The 17,343-nt window shown below is 33.2% G+C and overlaps 2 protein-coding genes and 1 non-coding gene across 3 annotated transcripts; all 3 read right to left on the bottom strand.

Annotated features, from left to right (window-relative positions):
• Window positions 1-1,730: 1,730 nt before the first annotated feature.
• Window positions 1,731-1,802, bottom strand: TRNAT-UGU (transfer RNA threonine (anticodon UGU)). The gene has a single exon. It is a non-coding gene; the product is annotated as a tRNA-Thr (tRNA).
• A 318-nt stretch (window positions 1,803-2,120) lies between these two features.
• Window positions 2,121-9,049, bottom strand: LOC132641185 (protein SIEVE ELEMENT OCCLUSION B-like). Its single transcript, XM_060358082.1, has 8 exons — window positions 8,750-9,049; window positions 7,827-8,063; window positions 7,481-7,594; window positions 6,301-6,758; window positions 5,512-5,621; window positions 5,281-5,423; window positions 4,474-4,968; window positions 2,121-3,007 (listed from the first exon to the last, which is right to left on the bottom strand). Exons 1-8 carry the CDS (start codon window positions 8,981-8,983, stop codon window positions 2,387-2,389), a joined length of 2,412 nt encoding a protein of 803 aa, XP_060214065.1. The 5' UTR covers window positions 8,984-9,049; the 3' UTR covers window positions 2,121-2,386.
• Window positions 9,050-12,130: 3,081 nt separating this feature from the next.
• On the bottom strand, window positions 12,131-16,149 carry LOC132641184 (protein SIEVE ELEMENT OCCLUSION C). The gene is made up of 7 exons (XM_060358081.1): window positions 15,659-16,149; window positions 14,804-14,902; window positions 14,258-14,706; window positions 14,029-14,141; window positions 13,810-13,934; window positions 13,175-13,666; window positions 12,131-13,033 (listed from the first exon to the last, which is right to left on the bottom strand). The coding sequence occupies exons 1-7, from the start codon at window positions 15,827-15,829 to the stop codon at window positions 12,404-12,406; spliced, it is 2,079 nt and encodes a 692-aa protein (XP_060214064.1). The 5' UTR covers window positions 15,830-16,149; the 3' UTR covers window positions 12,131-12,403.
• Between the last annotated feature and the right edge of the window lie 1,194 nt (window positions 16,150-17,343).

Here is a 17,343-nt window from a genome sequence, read left to right as displayed (position 1 = left end):
GTTCCATCAGTTCTGCCAATGAGTTTTCAGCGTTCCCATTCTTTGCACGCTTTCAAGTTCCAAGTTGCCAACTTGGTCAACCCCACCGTGACATTTGATCTTTCTACTTAATTAATTAATATACTATGATTAAAAAATTATACTAACTAGTTGCGCAATTTAACTTGATGCAGAAGGTCATTTGTCTTATTCTCAAGTTACTAACTAATTTCACCTATTATAAACATGGGTATACGTAGAGTGTAATTATTATGTTCGTCTGCTCAATAATTTTTGTTGTGACACTCTATTTGTATTAGAAAATTACTAAATAAGTATAAATAATTGATTTTAAAATTCCATAATTAGATGAGTTGTGTTAGAATCTCAAATTTGAATCCATAAAGGTTAATTCTTGAATTAACCTTTGACTATGAACAATTTGTTATAATTATTTTTTAAATGACCTTAGCGTATAAAATTTGAACTCTTGAGTTTTATTTTCAGTGCCGAAGAGAATCATTTTCCCCCTTCCCTAACTACTTCTGTTTAATTCTTTTCTATCCTTTTTTTTTAACTTTTTTGTTTTTGCTTTCTACTTTTATGAGTAAAATATAAATGGAGAGGGGACCATTTAAAATCTATAAATCCAGAGTGAGTATTGTTCATTATAGATGTATATTTACATTTTTATTTTTCTTATCCATACCATTTATGATGTATACATGGATAATCCAAGCTGAAACCGAAATGGTCTACTGCTACGACAAAGAAGTACATGATAGCAAGATAAGGTAATCCAATGAAAATGTCTAAAGTTACTCTAACTTTTAATGTTATTATATTACTATATAAACTTGAAACCCTTTTCTTATTTTATCAGTTGCTGCCCTATCGAAGAACTTGCATCAAGTTATGAATAGAAATTTTTGAACTTAAGTATCATTTTTCCTCATGCTGCTAAAATTTTGACGATGATGATTATGATTGGGTTAATTTATTGCTACTTTGAGATATATAACACTCATTTAACGGCAAATCACAACTCATTACCTCAACTTATTTATTCTTTTCTCTTAGAATATAATAATTTGAAGATAACCAGATTACTTCGTAAATGAGACTTGACGCTATCAAGTATCAACCAAATTAAATATCAATCTGAAAAAAACACATAGAGTTTATTCCACACAGAAAGACTTCTGAAATTTGTCCATACAAATACAAAAACAAAAGATATATAAAGGTGACGTCTAACAGTACTAATATTTCATTAAAAAAGTAGACTATCTGTTCCATCTACATTATCTTGAAACGTTAATTAAGTAGAAATTGCTGATATATATTACACATGATATTGAGGTAGTATAATCCAATGATAGAATTGTACATTGGATCACGAATAAAGTCGCAAATATCTAATGGGAAGCCATTAGCCATAGAACTTCCATATGCTAGTTATATTAAAGCTAAAATCATGTCATTACCGACTCCTAAGTTCTAAGGGTTAAAACTGCATGAAGCAAAGTCTATCTAGTAACAACGTAATTTTTTCAATTGTCTAAAATATTTAGGTCCCATTCATGGTTGGTGATTTCAGAATTTAGACGTGTATCTTAAGTTGACATCGAATGTGTGTCCTGAATTGTTTTTAAATTTAAATGTATTTATTTTTCGCACACACATATTTATCCTTATTATAAAGGTGATTTTTTGGGACAGAGTTGAAAAATGACGTCCAGTGATAAAAGTGCCCCCATGCAGGATCGAACTACAGACCTCCAGTTTACAAGACTGGCGCTCTACCACTGAGCTATAGGGGCAAGCGTTGTTCTGACTCACTCACTTCTTATAATTATGTGTTGAGAGAACCCCATATCTCAGCTAAGTTAGCCATATGGTATGATTGATCCACATAAAGTAGTTCCAACCCTGTAGATAGGGAAAAGGTGCAAATATACCCCTCAACTTTGCGATTTAGAGCAGATATATCCCTCATTAGAAAAGTGGTGTAACATATACCCCTATCCTTACAAAATCGCAAAGTTGAGGGACATGTGTATCATTGACTGCATCAATTTTGAACTGAACCCATCCACAATACAACTCCACCAATTCAAGTACATGTAAAAGAAAACGACTTTATAATTGGAAAAGCTGTTTATTAATTTTCACTATTGCATAACGCTAGAGCATTACATCACACACTCAAATCTCAAAACAAGTACATGTATATCAAAAAGCCAGTACATGGCATTTTATTGTAGACATACTGGTGAATTAAAGTAAGAACAATAGTACTTAAAAGACTCATTAGAGGACTAGTAGTGCAATTTTATTCAAATATATAGTCCTCTAGAAGAAACACCAATCCTTACTCAAACAAATCATCCACCATAAATAATCCTCATTCAATGCAGCAGCGGTACATGATAAACTTCTCCATCGGACGGCTACATTCAGCACAAATCACTCTCTCAGGAATATGACCAGTGGTACCCGGCAGAATAAGTCGAGTGCAATGATGAGGACTATGAAGACCACGAAGTTCACGGTCCAATATAGGAACAAAAGCAGTAATGTCACTCACTTCATCTTTCCATCTATCAAATTCCCTCATAACCTGCACTATCAGGTCACCTTTACCTTTGGTCATTTCAGCCAATCCACGGCTAAAAACAGCCCATCCTTGGTCACTTCCGTCGTAGCTCAGAATCGTTACAATTTCCTGAAGGATCGGGTCGGTTTCACCCGGGATGTCTTGTTGGGTCCTGGAGTGCCACATGCTTTCTAGCCTTTCCCAGAAGAACCAAATGAGGGTCTGGTCTTGCACCACGTCGCTTAGGTTTTCGACTCGGATTATCTCGCTGTTCTTGCGGACTCTTTCTTTTGGGTTTCTTTTCCCCACGTAGAGCATCTCTAGTGGGACGCGGGCTGCATTTGCAACAGCCCGCGTTGCAGTTGTGAACTCCCTGATCCATTTGATGTCTTCTCCTCCGTACAAGCATATGCATTTGCCTTCGCTAATCTGCATGGGATTAACCCAAAGGGCAAAAGAGGGCTCTTTTTATTACACGGATTATGTATATAATATGTATATTTATGTATGCCATATGTATTTTTATACTTAATATACAAAACATAACATATAGTACAAGACACATAGTATTACTTCTAAAAACTGACATTGCAACAGAATTGTTACAATATCAAATCATGACAAAAATAATAATGATTGGTGATCCTTCGTTAAAAATGGGATTAGTAACCTATATATAGGGGAATGAGAGTCAATTCGACTTAACTCATTAAAAGTAGTTGATAAGAATAAAATGCTGAAAAACACTTTTGAGTGTTGAAATTATTTTTTATAAATAGGTAGTTACGTGTTCGAATATACATTGAGACTGATGATAAGCAGATCGTGTGTTTTGTAAATAAGCTTGCTTGCTGTTAAGTAATTAAAATGCTCTTAAATGTATATAGAAAAATGGTAAATTTAAAAGTATCTTTATATGTAAAAAGATGAATGGCATAAATGGAATGAAGGGGGGAGTTAAAGGTTTTGTTTTGAGAAGGGTATTTTAAGGATTACAAAAACATTAAGGATAAAATAATCAATATTGGGAGTAAAAATTTTGTATTTTTAATCGGGTGAAAATCATTTTCACCCCCCAATTTTGCTTTCAAAATCGAACTCACTTCTCAACTTTGAACAATAGACATTCTCCCCCCTTTATTCCATGTAATGTCTATTTCACCTTTATTATTTTCAATCATCTATTTATATAATACATTTTTATATTATATATAATATTTATTTTTTAATTTAGCTATTTATACATTCTTATTTAAGTTCATTAACATTATAAATAGAATACTACTTTTATAAATTTGTCACAAAATCTAATGTTATTTTTTATGATTGTTATTTCACTATTATATGCATTAAGTATGTACATATGTATGTACGTCAGTACTGCATGTATGTGTTCGTGATCAAAACAAAACATGCCTGGCCTGTATATGTATATTTAAGTTTCGCCTCTCTCTCATTCTTTGTTGTTTATATAAATAAACAAGTTTTGATCGTCATAAATGAAATTTTTCATAAATTATAATTTAAAATTTACTTACAGTATAAATAAATAATTTTTAAAAATTTGTCTCCATTGAACGTTGGGTAATATATCAAAAAAATGAAAAATATGATAATTTACAAATGTTGATAATGTAAGGGTAATATAGGCATTTAAGAAAGTCAATTAGGCTAAAGGATGGAGAATGTCTATTGTTCAAAGTTGAGGGAAGAGTTTGAATTTTAAAGCAAAGTTGGGGGGTGTAAATGATTTTCACCCATTTTTAATCGATTTTGGATGAATATATCTGCTTGACATATACTAGAAGTTATTTTGATGTTTACCATATGCGTAGATAAGTCCAACGATACTTACAATTACTAAATTTTAAAAGCTTATAAGTAGATGTACGTACCCAAGTGAAAATGTTTTGATCAATGGAGTCAGCTAACAGTTCAATATTCCAAGTTTGTTCCTTCCACAGTGCTTCTTCCCTAGCTTTGGTAAAAGGAAAAGCCAAACTTCCCCAAATCCACAACATATGATAAGCATTGTTGTTTGCTTCTTTCCCTTGAGGATCAAGAACAACAAGCTGAGGCTTTTTATTGAATCCCCACACCTCTTTAATGCACCTAATGACTGCTGGATCAATCATAGAAGGATGTGCCACTGAGTACCATGGCATTGACTCTTGTACTTCTTCAAACTTCATTTGTTTTGCTTCAGTCCATGGAGTTAGTCTCTTGTCAACCACAGGGATCCATACAATCTCGTAGTTGCTCTCTGGTCTGTTTGGTTGCGTCTTAGATTCAGCGTACATGTGGTGGAGAATAAAGAGCTCTTCCGGTGCAATGTCTAGGTCGGAGAGAAAAAGTAAAACATACTTCTTCCTAAGCACATCAAGACTTACCTGTCATCAAAAGAAATGTACGGCTGTATGAGTTCAATTTCTATATACTGACGGTGCAATTATATTGGTATATGCTCCTAAAAGATAACTATACATAATTGTTCATAAGAAGTATGAATATTGTAGTCCTGAAATATAAGACAAGTTACCAGCTAGCTAAGACATGTTTAATACATCAGAAGGGTAAATATTCTTGACACAATCAGTGTATATAATTAGGATGAATCCCACCTGTATTTAGACAACTTGAGAATGTTTCATTTTGCTAAGGTGCAAATTTTAGTAGGATAAAGATTGGCATAAATAAATTACCCTTCTCTTATGCGTTCCATCAAAAAGTGGGAGCTGGTCATCCTTGGAATAAATCAAGATTGAGAGTATCTTCATGTTATCAATGTGGGGTGTCCTCAGAAGTCGCAGAAGTGCTTCAAATGCATCATGTTGCCTCTTCTCCTCTATATTATCACAACAAGAAGATGTTCTTAATTAGTTCTTTAAATATATCGCAGTTTTGTTTTACATAACTTAGCAAACATAACTTACCAATCTTTTGGTAACAAAGGTTAAGAACCTTTCTTAGGTGATCCAATATGTTTGCAAGCTTGTGAGCCAAACTAGATATCTCCCACGACTCGGATGTTGAGGATATATACCTAATAATATTATACAAACCTTTCATCAATTTCATGCATTGTGAAGAACTCACGTACATATATATCGATAATGTAAATTCTATCAATATATTTTAACATATTATAGCAAGTAATCTGTCTCATTTTTCATGTTAATACACTTATTATGAATGGCTAGTTACTTGTAGTTGTTTTATATGACTATAGTGTAAAATTCCTTTACATATTACTCCCTCTGTCCCAGTTTATGTGATATAGTTTGACTAGACACAAAATTTAAGAAATAAAGGAAGGCTTTTGAATCTTGTGTGGTTGTAGATCATCTCGTTAAGCGTAGAAGGTAAAGTTTAAAGTTAAATTGTTGTCAAATAAGGAAATGTATCATTATTTTGGGACAAATTAAAAAAGAAAAGTGCCGCATAAATTGGGACAGAGGGAGTATATTGTTAATGTATAGAAGAACGGTATTATTAAATCCTATGCAGTACTGTGTAAAATATATTTATACAATTATGTTATTTAGAAGGTAATTTCAGGTAAAACTCTATGATAAGCATTAATTTGTAACCTGATAAAATGATATCTAACCTGGTATAATATGTTAAGTTACACTAATTGTGTAAAAACATTTAACCGTTATATGTAACTTAAACTCAACTCTTAAAAATATGCTCAGTGTTGAAAGAGTTATAAAACGTACTCGTGGCCGATGGCAATGAGGTTCAAAACCATGGCTGCACACATAACAGCAGCCCTTATAGTCCAGTAAGCAGCAGTGGAAATATGGGCTGTATTAATCAACATTTCCAATTCTTGTGTGACAGCATATTGCTGATGAGATGTTTGAATGTCTCTAAACTCGATAATACACTTCGTGACATCCAACATTTTGTCGATCAGATCATGAATTGCATCGAATTTCTGCTTGAGAACATCGTGTCGCTCCATGATTTCTGGAAGTTCCATGATGATCGCAACGGACTTGGCCAGTGGATTTGTGGGATATTGATGAACAAGCAGCCCAAATTCACCATATTGTTGGGCGAAAGCCGCAAATGCTATTGCTACTTTTGTATCCCAGGAGTAAGTTGTGAGCGAGTGAAGCAGTGACATTGTTATTGTGTGCGCATCTTCTTTGTTAGCACATTTGCATATTATCTGTCATATTTACATTGACATGAACCATCAGATTCATCTCGGATACATACTAAACTATCTTTAGGAAGATTAAGAAAATAAGTTCTTATATAGAAAGATATGTTGTGGTCATACAATCTAATACTGTTATGGTAACCCGGAAAATAGACTAATAACTTAGTTATAATCGGCTAAATTACATTGATAGTGTAGAATATTTTCATTAGCAGTGTATATATATGATCCACATTTTTTGTCATTCTATATATGAGATCCTTTCCTTTTATTTTCTATGTCAAAAAGGTGTGTATGATTTATTTTCAATGCAGCCTCCAATTGTGGCACAATTACTTGTATCTATTACCACATTGACCAGGAATTGCAACTAGAATATAAAAAAGATAATTGAACTTGCTCTTTATGGAGTACTTAGTAATCATGGGTAAAAATAGGGATAATTACATTTTTGGACTGCTCAAAAGAATAATGGCAAGAAAATGTATAATTTTTGTATATTAAGTATAAATATACATATTATATACACAATATATGCATCTAATATACATAGATATACAGATAATATACATAATCAGTGTATAGATATTTGTATATTTTGGCTAGTGCCAGGGCTGACGGGAAAAATGAAAGAATCCAAAAAGTTATGCTCATTTATCGAATATATAAAAATATTAACTAAGCAAACCGATCGAGGTATTCTTAAAGCTTATATACAATGCACTTACCTCCATAGAAATTCTATGTATAGGATATGCCAAATAGTTGAGTATTTCAGTAAGTCCACTATGGGGAATGGCCTTCTCTTCCAATGCTTCCAGATGTGCTTGAACTTTAGCTCCCTAAAAGTCCCCCCAAAAAAATAAATGAAAAACCCGTTATTCTAACAAAGTACTATATAGTAGCACTAAATAAGAAAATGATGTTATTTTATATCCACTAATTGTTTTAGTTTTACTAATTTCACTAATTAACAATTACTTTTATTATTTTGAACTCATGTTAATAGTTTAATTTTTTTATACCATCAGTATATATAAATTAAACTCGAAAGAAAAGTAAGTAGACACGTACATGAACACGGCCAGCAACGGGAGTGGCACGATGCACAATTTCCTCAATAATATGGACAAGAGGCCTGACATCAAAGTCACGGCCATCAGGGACGTGAGTTTCTTCAATGTGCTTCATCATTGCATTATCATCAGATGTCAAGAACAGATGATGATCACCTATCCTGTGATGAAGCTTAGCTGCGGCTAGATTTGAAGTCCTTGGATTGATTGGTGTATGGTGAGCAGTTGCCGGTACCTATCGAGACATAATATATAAATAATTGAAAGAATATTCTCTTTAATAGCTTAAATTTTATGGTCGCATAATTCAACATGATATTGTAGCCGGTAAAAGTCATGAATTCAAATCTCATTGCTACACAAAAAAAAAAAAAAAATAAAAAAAAAAAATAAAAGGTCGTCTGAACAAATAGTCTTCTTTGAGGCTACAATTTAAATTCTACCGATGTTACTCTAGCGGGTTAAATCTGTCAACAACAACAAAAAAAAAAGTGATAATTACATTTTTGGACCGCTCTAAAACATAATAGCCCGATAAATGTGTATGTTTTATATTCAGTATAAATATACATATGATATACAAATAATGTATCTATAATATACCTATTTACCTATAATATACGTAGATTTCGTTTATTTTGACTAGCGCCCCTAATTAGTTTTACCGATGTTCCAAAATGAAAAAAGCCCAAAAAAACTCATTTACTGAAAGGCCAAATTTAGACTACTGGGAGTATAATTTAAAGAGTCATTTCAAAATGGCCATACGGTGCAAAAAATAAAAATAAAAATGTTCCTACATGTTTGCCCGTGAAAGAAAAATTGAACTCACACGTGAAGGACATGTTGAGACATAATATAATGAAATAGTTATAAGAAATATGAATGTCTGAATAAGATGATCGCACAAATCAACCGTACCATGTCATGACTCACTGGTTTGACCACAGCATGATTCATCACATGGGCATTCAAAGGGTTGATGTGATGTCCAGTACTTGCATGATGGCCAGTATCATGACTCATTGGGTGCATCCTATTGGCAGCAACAGCAGTTGATCCACTTGACATATTATTCATTGGGTTTGTAGCCACTGGGTGGTTCATGGCTCTCTTTTCAGTCAATGGTTTAACACTCATGTCATCCTTTTCCATTTCAAGGGAGAAAAAAAAATGTAGGGTTTTAGAAAGGGTTTAAGAGGCAAGTGTAGTTAAAAATTGTTGTGTGTTGAATGAAGACCATGAGAAGGGTTTATATATGTTATTGAAATGGTATAAAGGTGGTGTGAATCAAGTTCTTTGCTTCTAATGGAGTCTAAAGTTATGAAGAGGTTTGGAATTGGTCCTGTGTATGGCTCCTATCAAGCAAACATCTTTGTCCTTTCACAGTAAAAAGGATAAAAAGTAATTTAGACAGCATTCTCATTATCGTTATCATTAAGATTTTACTTACTCATTTCACGTGATGCATGCTATATATGTTTATGTTTATTTTACATATATAAAGGGCAAAATTGTATAATAGTCCAACAACATAAAGATTTTTACACTACCGATGTTTATCATAGTCATGTACCTATAATTACCTTAAGATCGTAGTATAAGTATTTTTTAAGTTGCCAATGTATAAAATTTAAACTCGGTAATAATTCACACTCATCGGGTGTTTACACCAAGTCAATGAATGTATGTAATGTGTTTGCACATGGACTCTTAGCACTTAACCATGATCAATTAACATACGTTTTCACCTCGTTGAATCACTTAATTATAATAAGTTTACCAAACATGGTTTGGTGTAAAAAAACCGTGTGCGGATAAGTATTTACCCTTCAACTCTATCATTCAGTCATAGAAGACATTCCGTTATCAATAAAGTTCACTTAAATACGGGGGAATTAAGGGGAAAATGTCTATAGCATAACAATGCTTTTGTACATGGTCATCCTTGCTTAGCAAAATTTGCATAACGAAGGACATGGAGGGCAAGTATATAGGGGGGTATCAACCAAATTAGATGAAGTTGGTGACGTTGTTGGAACTATTAAAGAATTTAAGTTATATAAGCAAGTCACCTTCTAGCTGTTATAGCAAATAAACTGTTTTTTTTTCAAATGTATAAATCCAACTTTATATAAAGAGTTACCGGTAAATATATTTCAGGTGAACTGATAGCGTAAAAGTTTCTTTATGCTATTCATATATATAAGTAGTCATTATCTAATATTACATGGGAATGAAGGACTTGTTATTTTATACTCCCTCCATCTCAATTTATGTGACACTTTTTATTTTTTCGAGAGTTAATTTGACCAAACTTTGAAGCTAAATTGGATTAGATTAACTTAATATTTTAAGATTAAAATTTATATGATTGAAAATTACATGAAAAATACTAGAAGCTGCAACTTTTCCCATATCAATTTGGTAAAAAAATATATCTTAAAATGTTGATCAAAATTCATGCAGAATCTGAAAAAGCGACAAGTGGCACGTAAATTGGGACCGAGGGAGTGCTTCAAAAGCCTAAAAAGTAAATCCTGAAAAAAAGGCAAGAAGATACAATGCATTAAAGTTCTTCATTCAGTGCTGAAAGACTATTCACTTTAGTTGGTTACAAAACAATCACTAATAAGATATGGATTTGATGGTATAACTGGAATAAAATAGTTTTAAAAAGCTTAATTATAAGAGATGCTTCTCAAAGTTTTAAATTTCCCAGCTCACAATATATATTCCCTCCGTTTCAATTTATATGAACTCATTTGACTGGGCAGGACATTCAAGAAAGAGGGAAGACTTTTGAAACTTGTGGTTCAAAATAAGCCTTGAAAATTTGTGTGACTGTAAATCATTCATAAAGTGAATTTGTTTCCAAATTAGAAAAGAAATCATTCATTTTGACACGGACTAAAAAGAAAATAAGTTCAAACAAATTAAAACAGAGGGAGTATATTTTTTAAGCAAAGAGGTGCGAAGATGTTATTGTCAAGTTAAAAAGAACATGTCAAATCGTAAAGTGCCTCTCATGTTTCAATAGATATACAAGCCATCAAGACAGGCTAGCTAAGAATCAAGAATTATTTTTTTCTTTGTTCACTTTTTTGGTTACTTCAAAGGGATGATTTTGTGGACCCTTTTGAAGCTTGGGAATATTGCAAAGTATAATTATTAATCAATTGAAAAGCAGGAAATTCTGCTTGGTAAAAAGAAAAAGTAACTGAACATAAAAAAGAGCAAAATGTTTAGTACAAGCTGAGGTAAAACCTTTACATTGACAATGACTGCTTAAACACCAATCATGGGGTGGTTTATTTTATTGGCAGCAAATCTCGGTATAACCCAAATTTAACTATTCAGAATGTAAAATTATGTTATTTGCTTCATCCTTTTTCCTTCTTTTTGTTCTCTTTTTCTTTTTGAGGATTTTGATGTTGGTTATCATTTTGAACTTCAGTAAGTGCAGCAGATGAGAAAAGAAATTAAATGATGTTCTGATGTTTTTCTGGAACAATTTTTTTTTTTAAACCCAAATAATAGTTAAATGGGATGCGGAATATAAAGTTTCAAATTAATGAAGTTCTCTAGACCTTCTCCACAGAAAATTAAAGCTCATATTTAATTGTGTGATATGCAACATCAGATTTTCATATTTAGATAGAAAATCACTCTTGTAATAATTAGTCCTACTAATTTAAATTCATCTTATGACACTTACAATTGTAGTTAAGGCATTCCAAATTCCAGCATGACTAACCATAAAGAAAGTGGTTATGTGTTGTAGCATATAACCCGTCACAAATCTCACTTTATATGAAGAGTTACTTGTAGATGTATTTCTTTTACTTGTAGATATATTTCTTTACTTTATTTGATAAATAACTAATGTCGAGTTTCAACGTTGAATTTGGTGATTCTCTCAAAAAATAAATCCAGAATCAGGAAGTAAGCTATTTGGCTAAGGTTGTACAAGCTATAGTCATGCAGTCTACAGTCTACTAAATGAAACTTAATTCTATATATGCTACTTTCAAGTTGCTAATTCAAGTGAAGCAGACAATTATATTATATGTATAAGCTTCCTAGTTTCTGGAGGAGATTCCTGATAGTGTTTTAACATTCTTTTTCTTCATTCTTTTTGCTGATTTATATGTAATCCAATAGATCAACATTTGGTATTTATTTACACTATTTGTTCTGTGTTTCACAGATAATCAGATTGGAGGCAAAGGAAACAGCCCTTTTCACTCTTTTCTAGGCCTTTTGCATAGACTATTTAATTTTCAAGCAGTGGAAGAAAGATTTTCCAAAACTTAAATAAAAGTATCTTTTGTTTCAGCTTCTCATTAAGACAATTTTATCAGAAATATATGTAAAAATAAAAAAAGATGCATGGTACTGCATTACATTTTTTTTCTTGAAATTTGACATTAGGGGTGACAGTACAGATCATTCATCAGAATGCCTTTTTCACAATGATTATGTAAAAGTTCTATGTAATAAGAAAACCTTTTAACCCCACTATGAAAATCAGTTCTGATATATTATTTCCAAAGCTAAATCAATCTTGGCCTACTATTCTGCTGGCTCTGTTACATTACATTGGTAGACAACAAACTTCTCCACGGGACGCTTACAGCGTGAGCAAAATACAGTTTCTTCAGTCAATCCTTCTTCAGATGGAAGGATCTCATCGTGATAGCACGGTTTAACAGGCAAAGGAGACCCCATTGCACATCTAACAGCACCAAACAACCCTAATTTCGCGTCATTGTCAGCTAATTCTGGAAGAATATTTAAACATTCTTGAACTTCTCTCCCCTTGAGGATTATTACATCAGTTGATGATCCCTTTCCAATTATCACCCAATCATTGGAAGTTTCACATGCATCTAGCAATCTTAACACTTGTTGTAAGCTGCTGCTATGGTGACCTGCCTGTTCTAGTCTATTGACTGAGTTCTTTATGCTCTCCAGCCTAAGCCAGAACAACTTCATCTTCGTCGTAGATAGGAAAATACTCGTATTTGCTTCAATGCTGATGTCTAAAATGTTCCCTACGTCTTTAGATGGATTTCTATAGCCAACATAAATAGCTTCAAATTGAATTCCAGCGCTTCTGATTTTCTTTAATGTGTCGTTAAATTCTCTTATCCAACTAATGTTATCACTTACATAGATGCAAAAATGTTTACCCTCCTCTACCTGACATCAAAAGAATATACTTCTGTCGGTTAAGAACTAAAAGCACAAGTAGGAAAAGTAAAGCTTTAACAAGGCCTTAATTTGCTTAAGGATTATTGAATTATTGGTTAAAGGGCAAAAGGCAACATGTAAGAAGCTTACCAAACTGGTCAATAAAGGATCAATCCCATCAATTAAAAGATGTGAGATCCTGTTTTCCTTTTCCCACAGCTCTTTTTCTGTTGAGGCTGAAAAAGGAAATGCTTTGGCCCCCCATAGCCATACCATATCAATAGCATTTAAGTTTGTGACAACACCATCAGTGCTTAATACTACCATTATGGGCTCGTCTTTATAGTTCCATTCTTGTCTAATAAAGTTTACCACGGCCGAATGAAGTAACCACGGGCATCGGATTGAGAACCAGGGCAAAGAATTTGACAGAAACTGGAAATTCATCTCATCAGTCAAACTCCAGGTGTGTGAAGATGGAATTGGGACCCATAAAATTGCATAGCTTCCCCCGAATTTTTTATGTAAGGGATGATCATGAATTCGTTGCACTAGATAAAATATTTTCTCCGCAGTAAAGAGCTCTGGCTTTGAGATCAAGAGTATGACCACCTTATTTTCCAGTTCTTGGATGCCATAATACTGTTGAAGACAAAGAAGTTATAACTTGTTATTATAAGTATTTGGCATTGACTCATCAAACTGCTCGCATTCATGTGTTAACTCACAATACTATTGATTCTCAACTTACGTATTAAAAAATAACTTTTGGAAATAATAAGTACCTTTTCTCCTGAGCTATCTTTTAACGGTAGGTCATTCTTCAAAGAGAATAACACCCGAAGCACCTTTTGATTGTGAAAATGGGACACTTTGAAAAGATCGCGTATCTTTCCAGGAAACCTTCTATCTGAGAACAACAAAAGAATTTCAACTTCTTTACATGTTATTTTCATTGAACAAGATATTTTCTACAATATAAAGGCTCATAGAAAGACGATCACCTATTTGCATTTGGCATGTATGTAATTTCTTTCTGAGGTTATTGCATAAGCCACTTAGCTTGTATACCAAGCTGAAGAGAGTCCATGCAGCAATGGTTGTTGAATTCGAATGCCTGGAGTTAGGATTTTTCACGTCAACTTATTTACTGGTGAAGAGATAAAGAAATTTACAAACTATGAGATATTATATACTGAATAAGTAAATGAAGGGAAAAGGGAAAAAACATGCACTTGGTTATCTTTCATGGTCCTGAAATCTGCAATCTGAGAAGCGCATGAGATCGAGCTTCTTAAAATCCAGTAGATTGTTATGTACATCTTTGACTTTGTAACAACAATTGCCTCATCATCCAAAAGTTCTTGTTGCAAAGGCAGGCCTTCAAAGTTGAGGACAAGATTTGCTGCCTCTATCATAGTGTCAAGCAATAAGTTCAAAGCTTTAAATTGTATCTTTAACGTGTTTAATCGTCTAGGCATTTGCTTAAGTGCTGCAGTTAAAGCTGCAAGAGAATTGTGATGAACTAGCTGCATTATCAGCCAAAACTCGCCATACATTGAAACCAATGCTGCTAGTGTTAAAACTACTTTAGCATCCCATTTGAAAGGGCCTAAAGTTTCAAACAACATCATAGTTTCTTCATGTAAGTCTCCTCCATCCTCATAGCATTTACAGAGAATCTATGAGAACCAAATTATTGTATTTAGATCCATGAACACAAACAATGTAGAAGGGACCAAAAGATATATGATTATATAACAGAGAGAAAGCACTTACCTCATGTGATATCTTTTTAATGGTGTATCCAAGCTTTTCCTCTAACCCAAACACTTCTACATTCCATGAATTTATACAATTGCTTTGAGGATAAGATAACTGAAACAAAAAACAATTCTGAGGTTGTCATGCTACATTATACTATATTCTCATGTATATGTCTAAATCTCTCAGTCTTGTTGTTCGGATTCTCAAAAATGCAGCCGCACCGGAATCGGATCCTCCAAAAACGTACTACTTTGGAGGATCCGACATGCACCCAATGGCATTTTTGAAGAGTCCAAGCTACATAAGTTAAGCCCATGTACGTTTCTCTTTTCTTGTAATAGTTGTATGGTGCTGCACAAGCAATTGATAAATCCGTAAGGGGTCGTTTGGTGCATGGTATAAGCTGGGATATCCCAGCACTAATTTTTTGTACCATGTTTGGTAGAAGATATAAATTTATCCTGGGATAAATTTATACCTTGTACCAAACAAGGTATAAAATGCATCCCATCCCAAGAAGATGGGATATCCCTTCTTATTCCACTTATATTGGAATTATTTTATATCATCTTTTAGATAGTATAAAATAATCCCAATAGATGGGATAAATTAGTCCCGGGATTATAATCCCGGGATAATTTTGACTACCTACCAAACGACCCCTAAGTATTTAGCTTAAAACCTCAACGAATGAATAAACATAGGGGAAAAGATTTTCATAATCACAGCTAGTTCAGCAATGTTGTTGGCACAGCAGAATAATAGTATATTATTTACTGTATGAAACCAAGAAAATATCCATGAACCAAGAAAATATACAACAGAAGATTGAATCTCTTGGACCTTAAGAAAGAATAGATTTATAACCTTAGGTGAGATGTAATGCATGGTGCTCTCAACAACAAGAAGCAATTGGCCAGCATCTATCTTATAACGATAATTAGGATCATGGGTTCGGAGAATCTTCGTAATCAATAGATCTTCTTCTATAGATGACAGGAAACATGGATCAAATTCTTCACCTCTAAGCAAGCTCATGGCCAGAGTGAATAAGTTTGAAAGATTTAGGAGGTCACATAGAACAGTTGACTTGCAGACTTGTTATGCAACTAGAAACTGGCTCAGTTCTTTCTATACTTGTGTCTATCAAGAATTTTGAGAACCATGTGCATTTATGTTCATGTGTTGGGAAAGAAAAGTGTTGGCAAAGAAAAGTACTCCTACTTGTACAAATTCAGGAAACACATTGATATACGAATTAGTGGAGACCACCAAAAGAAGAGATTCAAAGTCCTATCAGGGGATTTCTTTTGGAACAGTAGATTAAAGAATCATTTTGTACTAGTAGTTCCTTCCAGCACTTTGTGTTGCGTGATCCTGAAGAGACCAAACTAATACTTGAGAAGATCTTTTCAGCAAACAACACTAGGGTGTGTTTGGTACGGAGGAAAATAGTTTTGGAAAATATTTTCTCAATTTCTCATGTTTGGATGGTCAAAATGTTCTGGATAATATTTTCTAAGAAAACAAGTTCCTTAAAAATAATTTCCTTGTGGAAGTAGAATAAACAAGTTCCATAAGTGACATTCAGTGCTAATTGTCTCCTTCCCACCCCCAAACAGGCAAAACCCCATCCTCGCCTTGCCCCCCATAGTGTTTGTCTTATTGTGTAGATAATATATAAACGCTCGTGGAACAATATCTTCGACTTATTCACTAAACATCAAAAAAATAAGTTAAAAGATCGCTTCTTTTCATGGAAAACATTTTCCCACATACCAAACACGCCCTAAAAGACACCCGATTAAGCCATATAAGAATACAACATAAATAAACAAAACAACAGTACTCCAGATAAAGGTGGAAATACCAGTATGTTAATAATGTTAAAATAACCGAATTATGATGAATCTTAATAGAAATGAATATAAATTCGACCTTAATTAATTCGAGATTGAGGCATAATGATTGGTTTTCCTTTCTGAAAGGAAACCACTCAAACTATAAGCTTTGTTTATGTAACTTTTGCCGCTTCGAGACTAGTGCAATCTTGTACCCAACTTTACATTCAAGTTCATTTTTCCTCACTTTTTTTTAGTCTTGAATTAAAAAAGAAAAGCAGAATTATCATAGCCGTACCCACAGCAAGCAAAAACAGATGCTTTAATGAACATGCAAATATAAAAGATAGCAAATTAAAGAGTAAAGAGAAGAGAATATTGGGTAAAGAGATTTGTAAACAAAAAGTGATGAGACATAAGAACATAACATAATCATTGGTTACAATTATGTTTTACGAGATGCTTCTTGAGTCAAACTAAACTTGAATTTGACCCGGCAACTGTAACGAGAAAAGGATAAGTGAATACGGCGAGGAAACTCACGCTTACACCATTATCACCCGAAATTGAAATTAAAAATCATATTATATTAAAAGTAGGAAGCTTTTAAGTTAAAAGTTGAATTACTAAGTTGATGGACTTTTATATCATTTTACCCTTCAATCCAACACTAATCCTATATAACTTTTTTGAATAAAAAAGTGAACCTGC

Source organism: Lycium barbarum, chromosome 5 (genome assembly GCF_019175385.1).
Source record: "Lycium barbarum isolate Lr01 chromosome 5, ASM1917538v2, whole genome shotgun sequence".
Classification (NCBI taxonomy): Eukaryota; Viridiplantae; Streptophyta; class Magnoliopsida; order Solanales; family Solanaceae; genus Lycium; species Lycium barbarum.
Note: the sequence above shows the minus strand (reverse complement) of the source record. Positions and strands in the feature narration are given on the sequence as shown.

Bases quoted from the DNA above. Each gene is read 5' to 3' on its own strand.
- LOC132641185 (XM_060358082.1), bottom strand. From the start codon at position 8,983: ATGGAAAAGGATGACATGAGTGTTAAACCATTGACTGAAAAGAGAGCC. The intron at 5,424-5,511 runs GTAAGTTATGTT...GTGATAATATAG, and splicing joins CCTTTGTTACCAAAAGATTG to AGGAGAAGAGGCAACATGAT. The intron at 3,008-4,473 runs GTACGTACATCT...AATCCCATGCAG, and splicing joins ATCAAAACATTTTCACTTGG to ATTAGCGAAGGCAAATGCAT.
- LOC132641184 (XM_060358081.1), bottom strand. From the start codon at position 15,829: ATGAGCTTGCTTAGAGGTGAAGAATTTGATCCATGTTTCCTGTCATCT. The intron at 14,142-14,257 runs GCATGTTTTTTC...TCCTAACTCCAG, and splicing joins ACCATGAAAGATAACCAAGT to GCATTCGAATTCAACAACCA. The intron at 13,935-14,028 runs GTGATCGTCTTT...TGTTGTTCTCAG, and splicing joins TACATGCCAAATGCAAATAG to ATAGAAGGTTTCCTGGAAAG.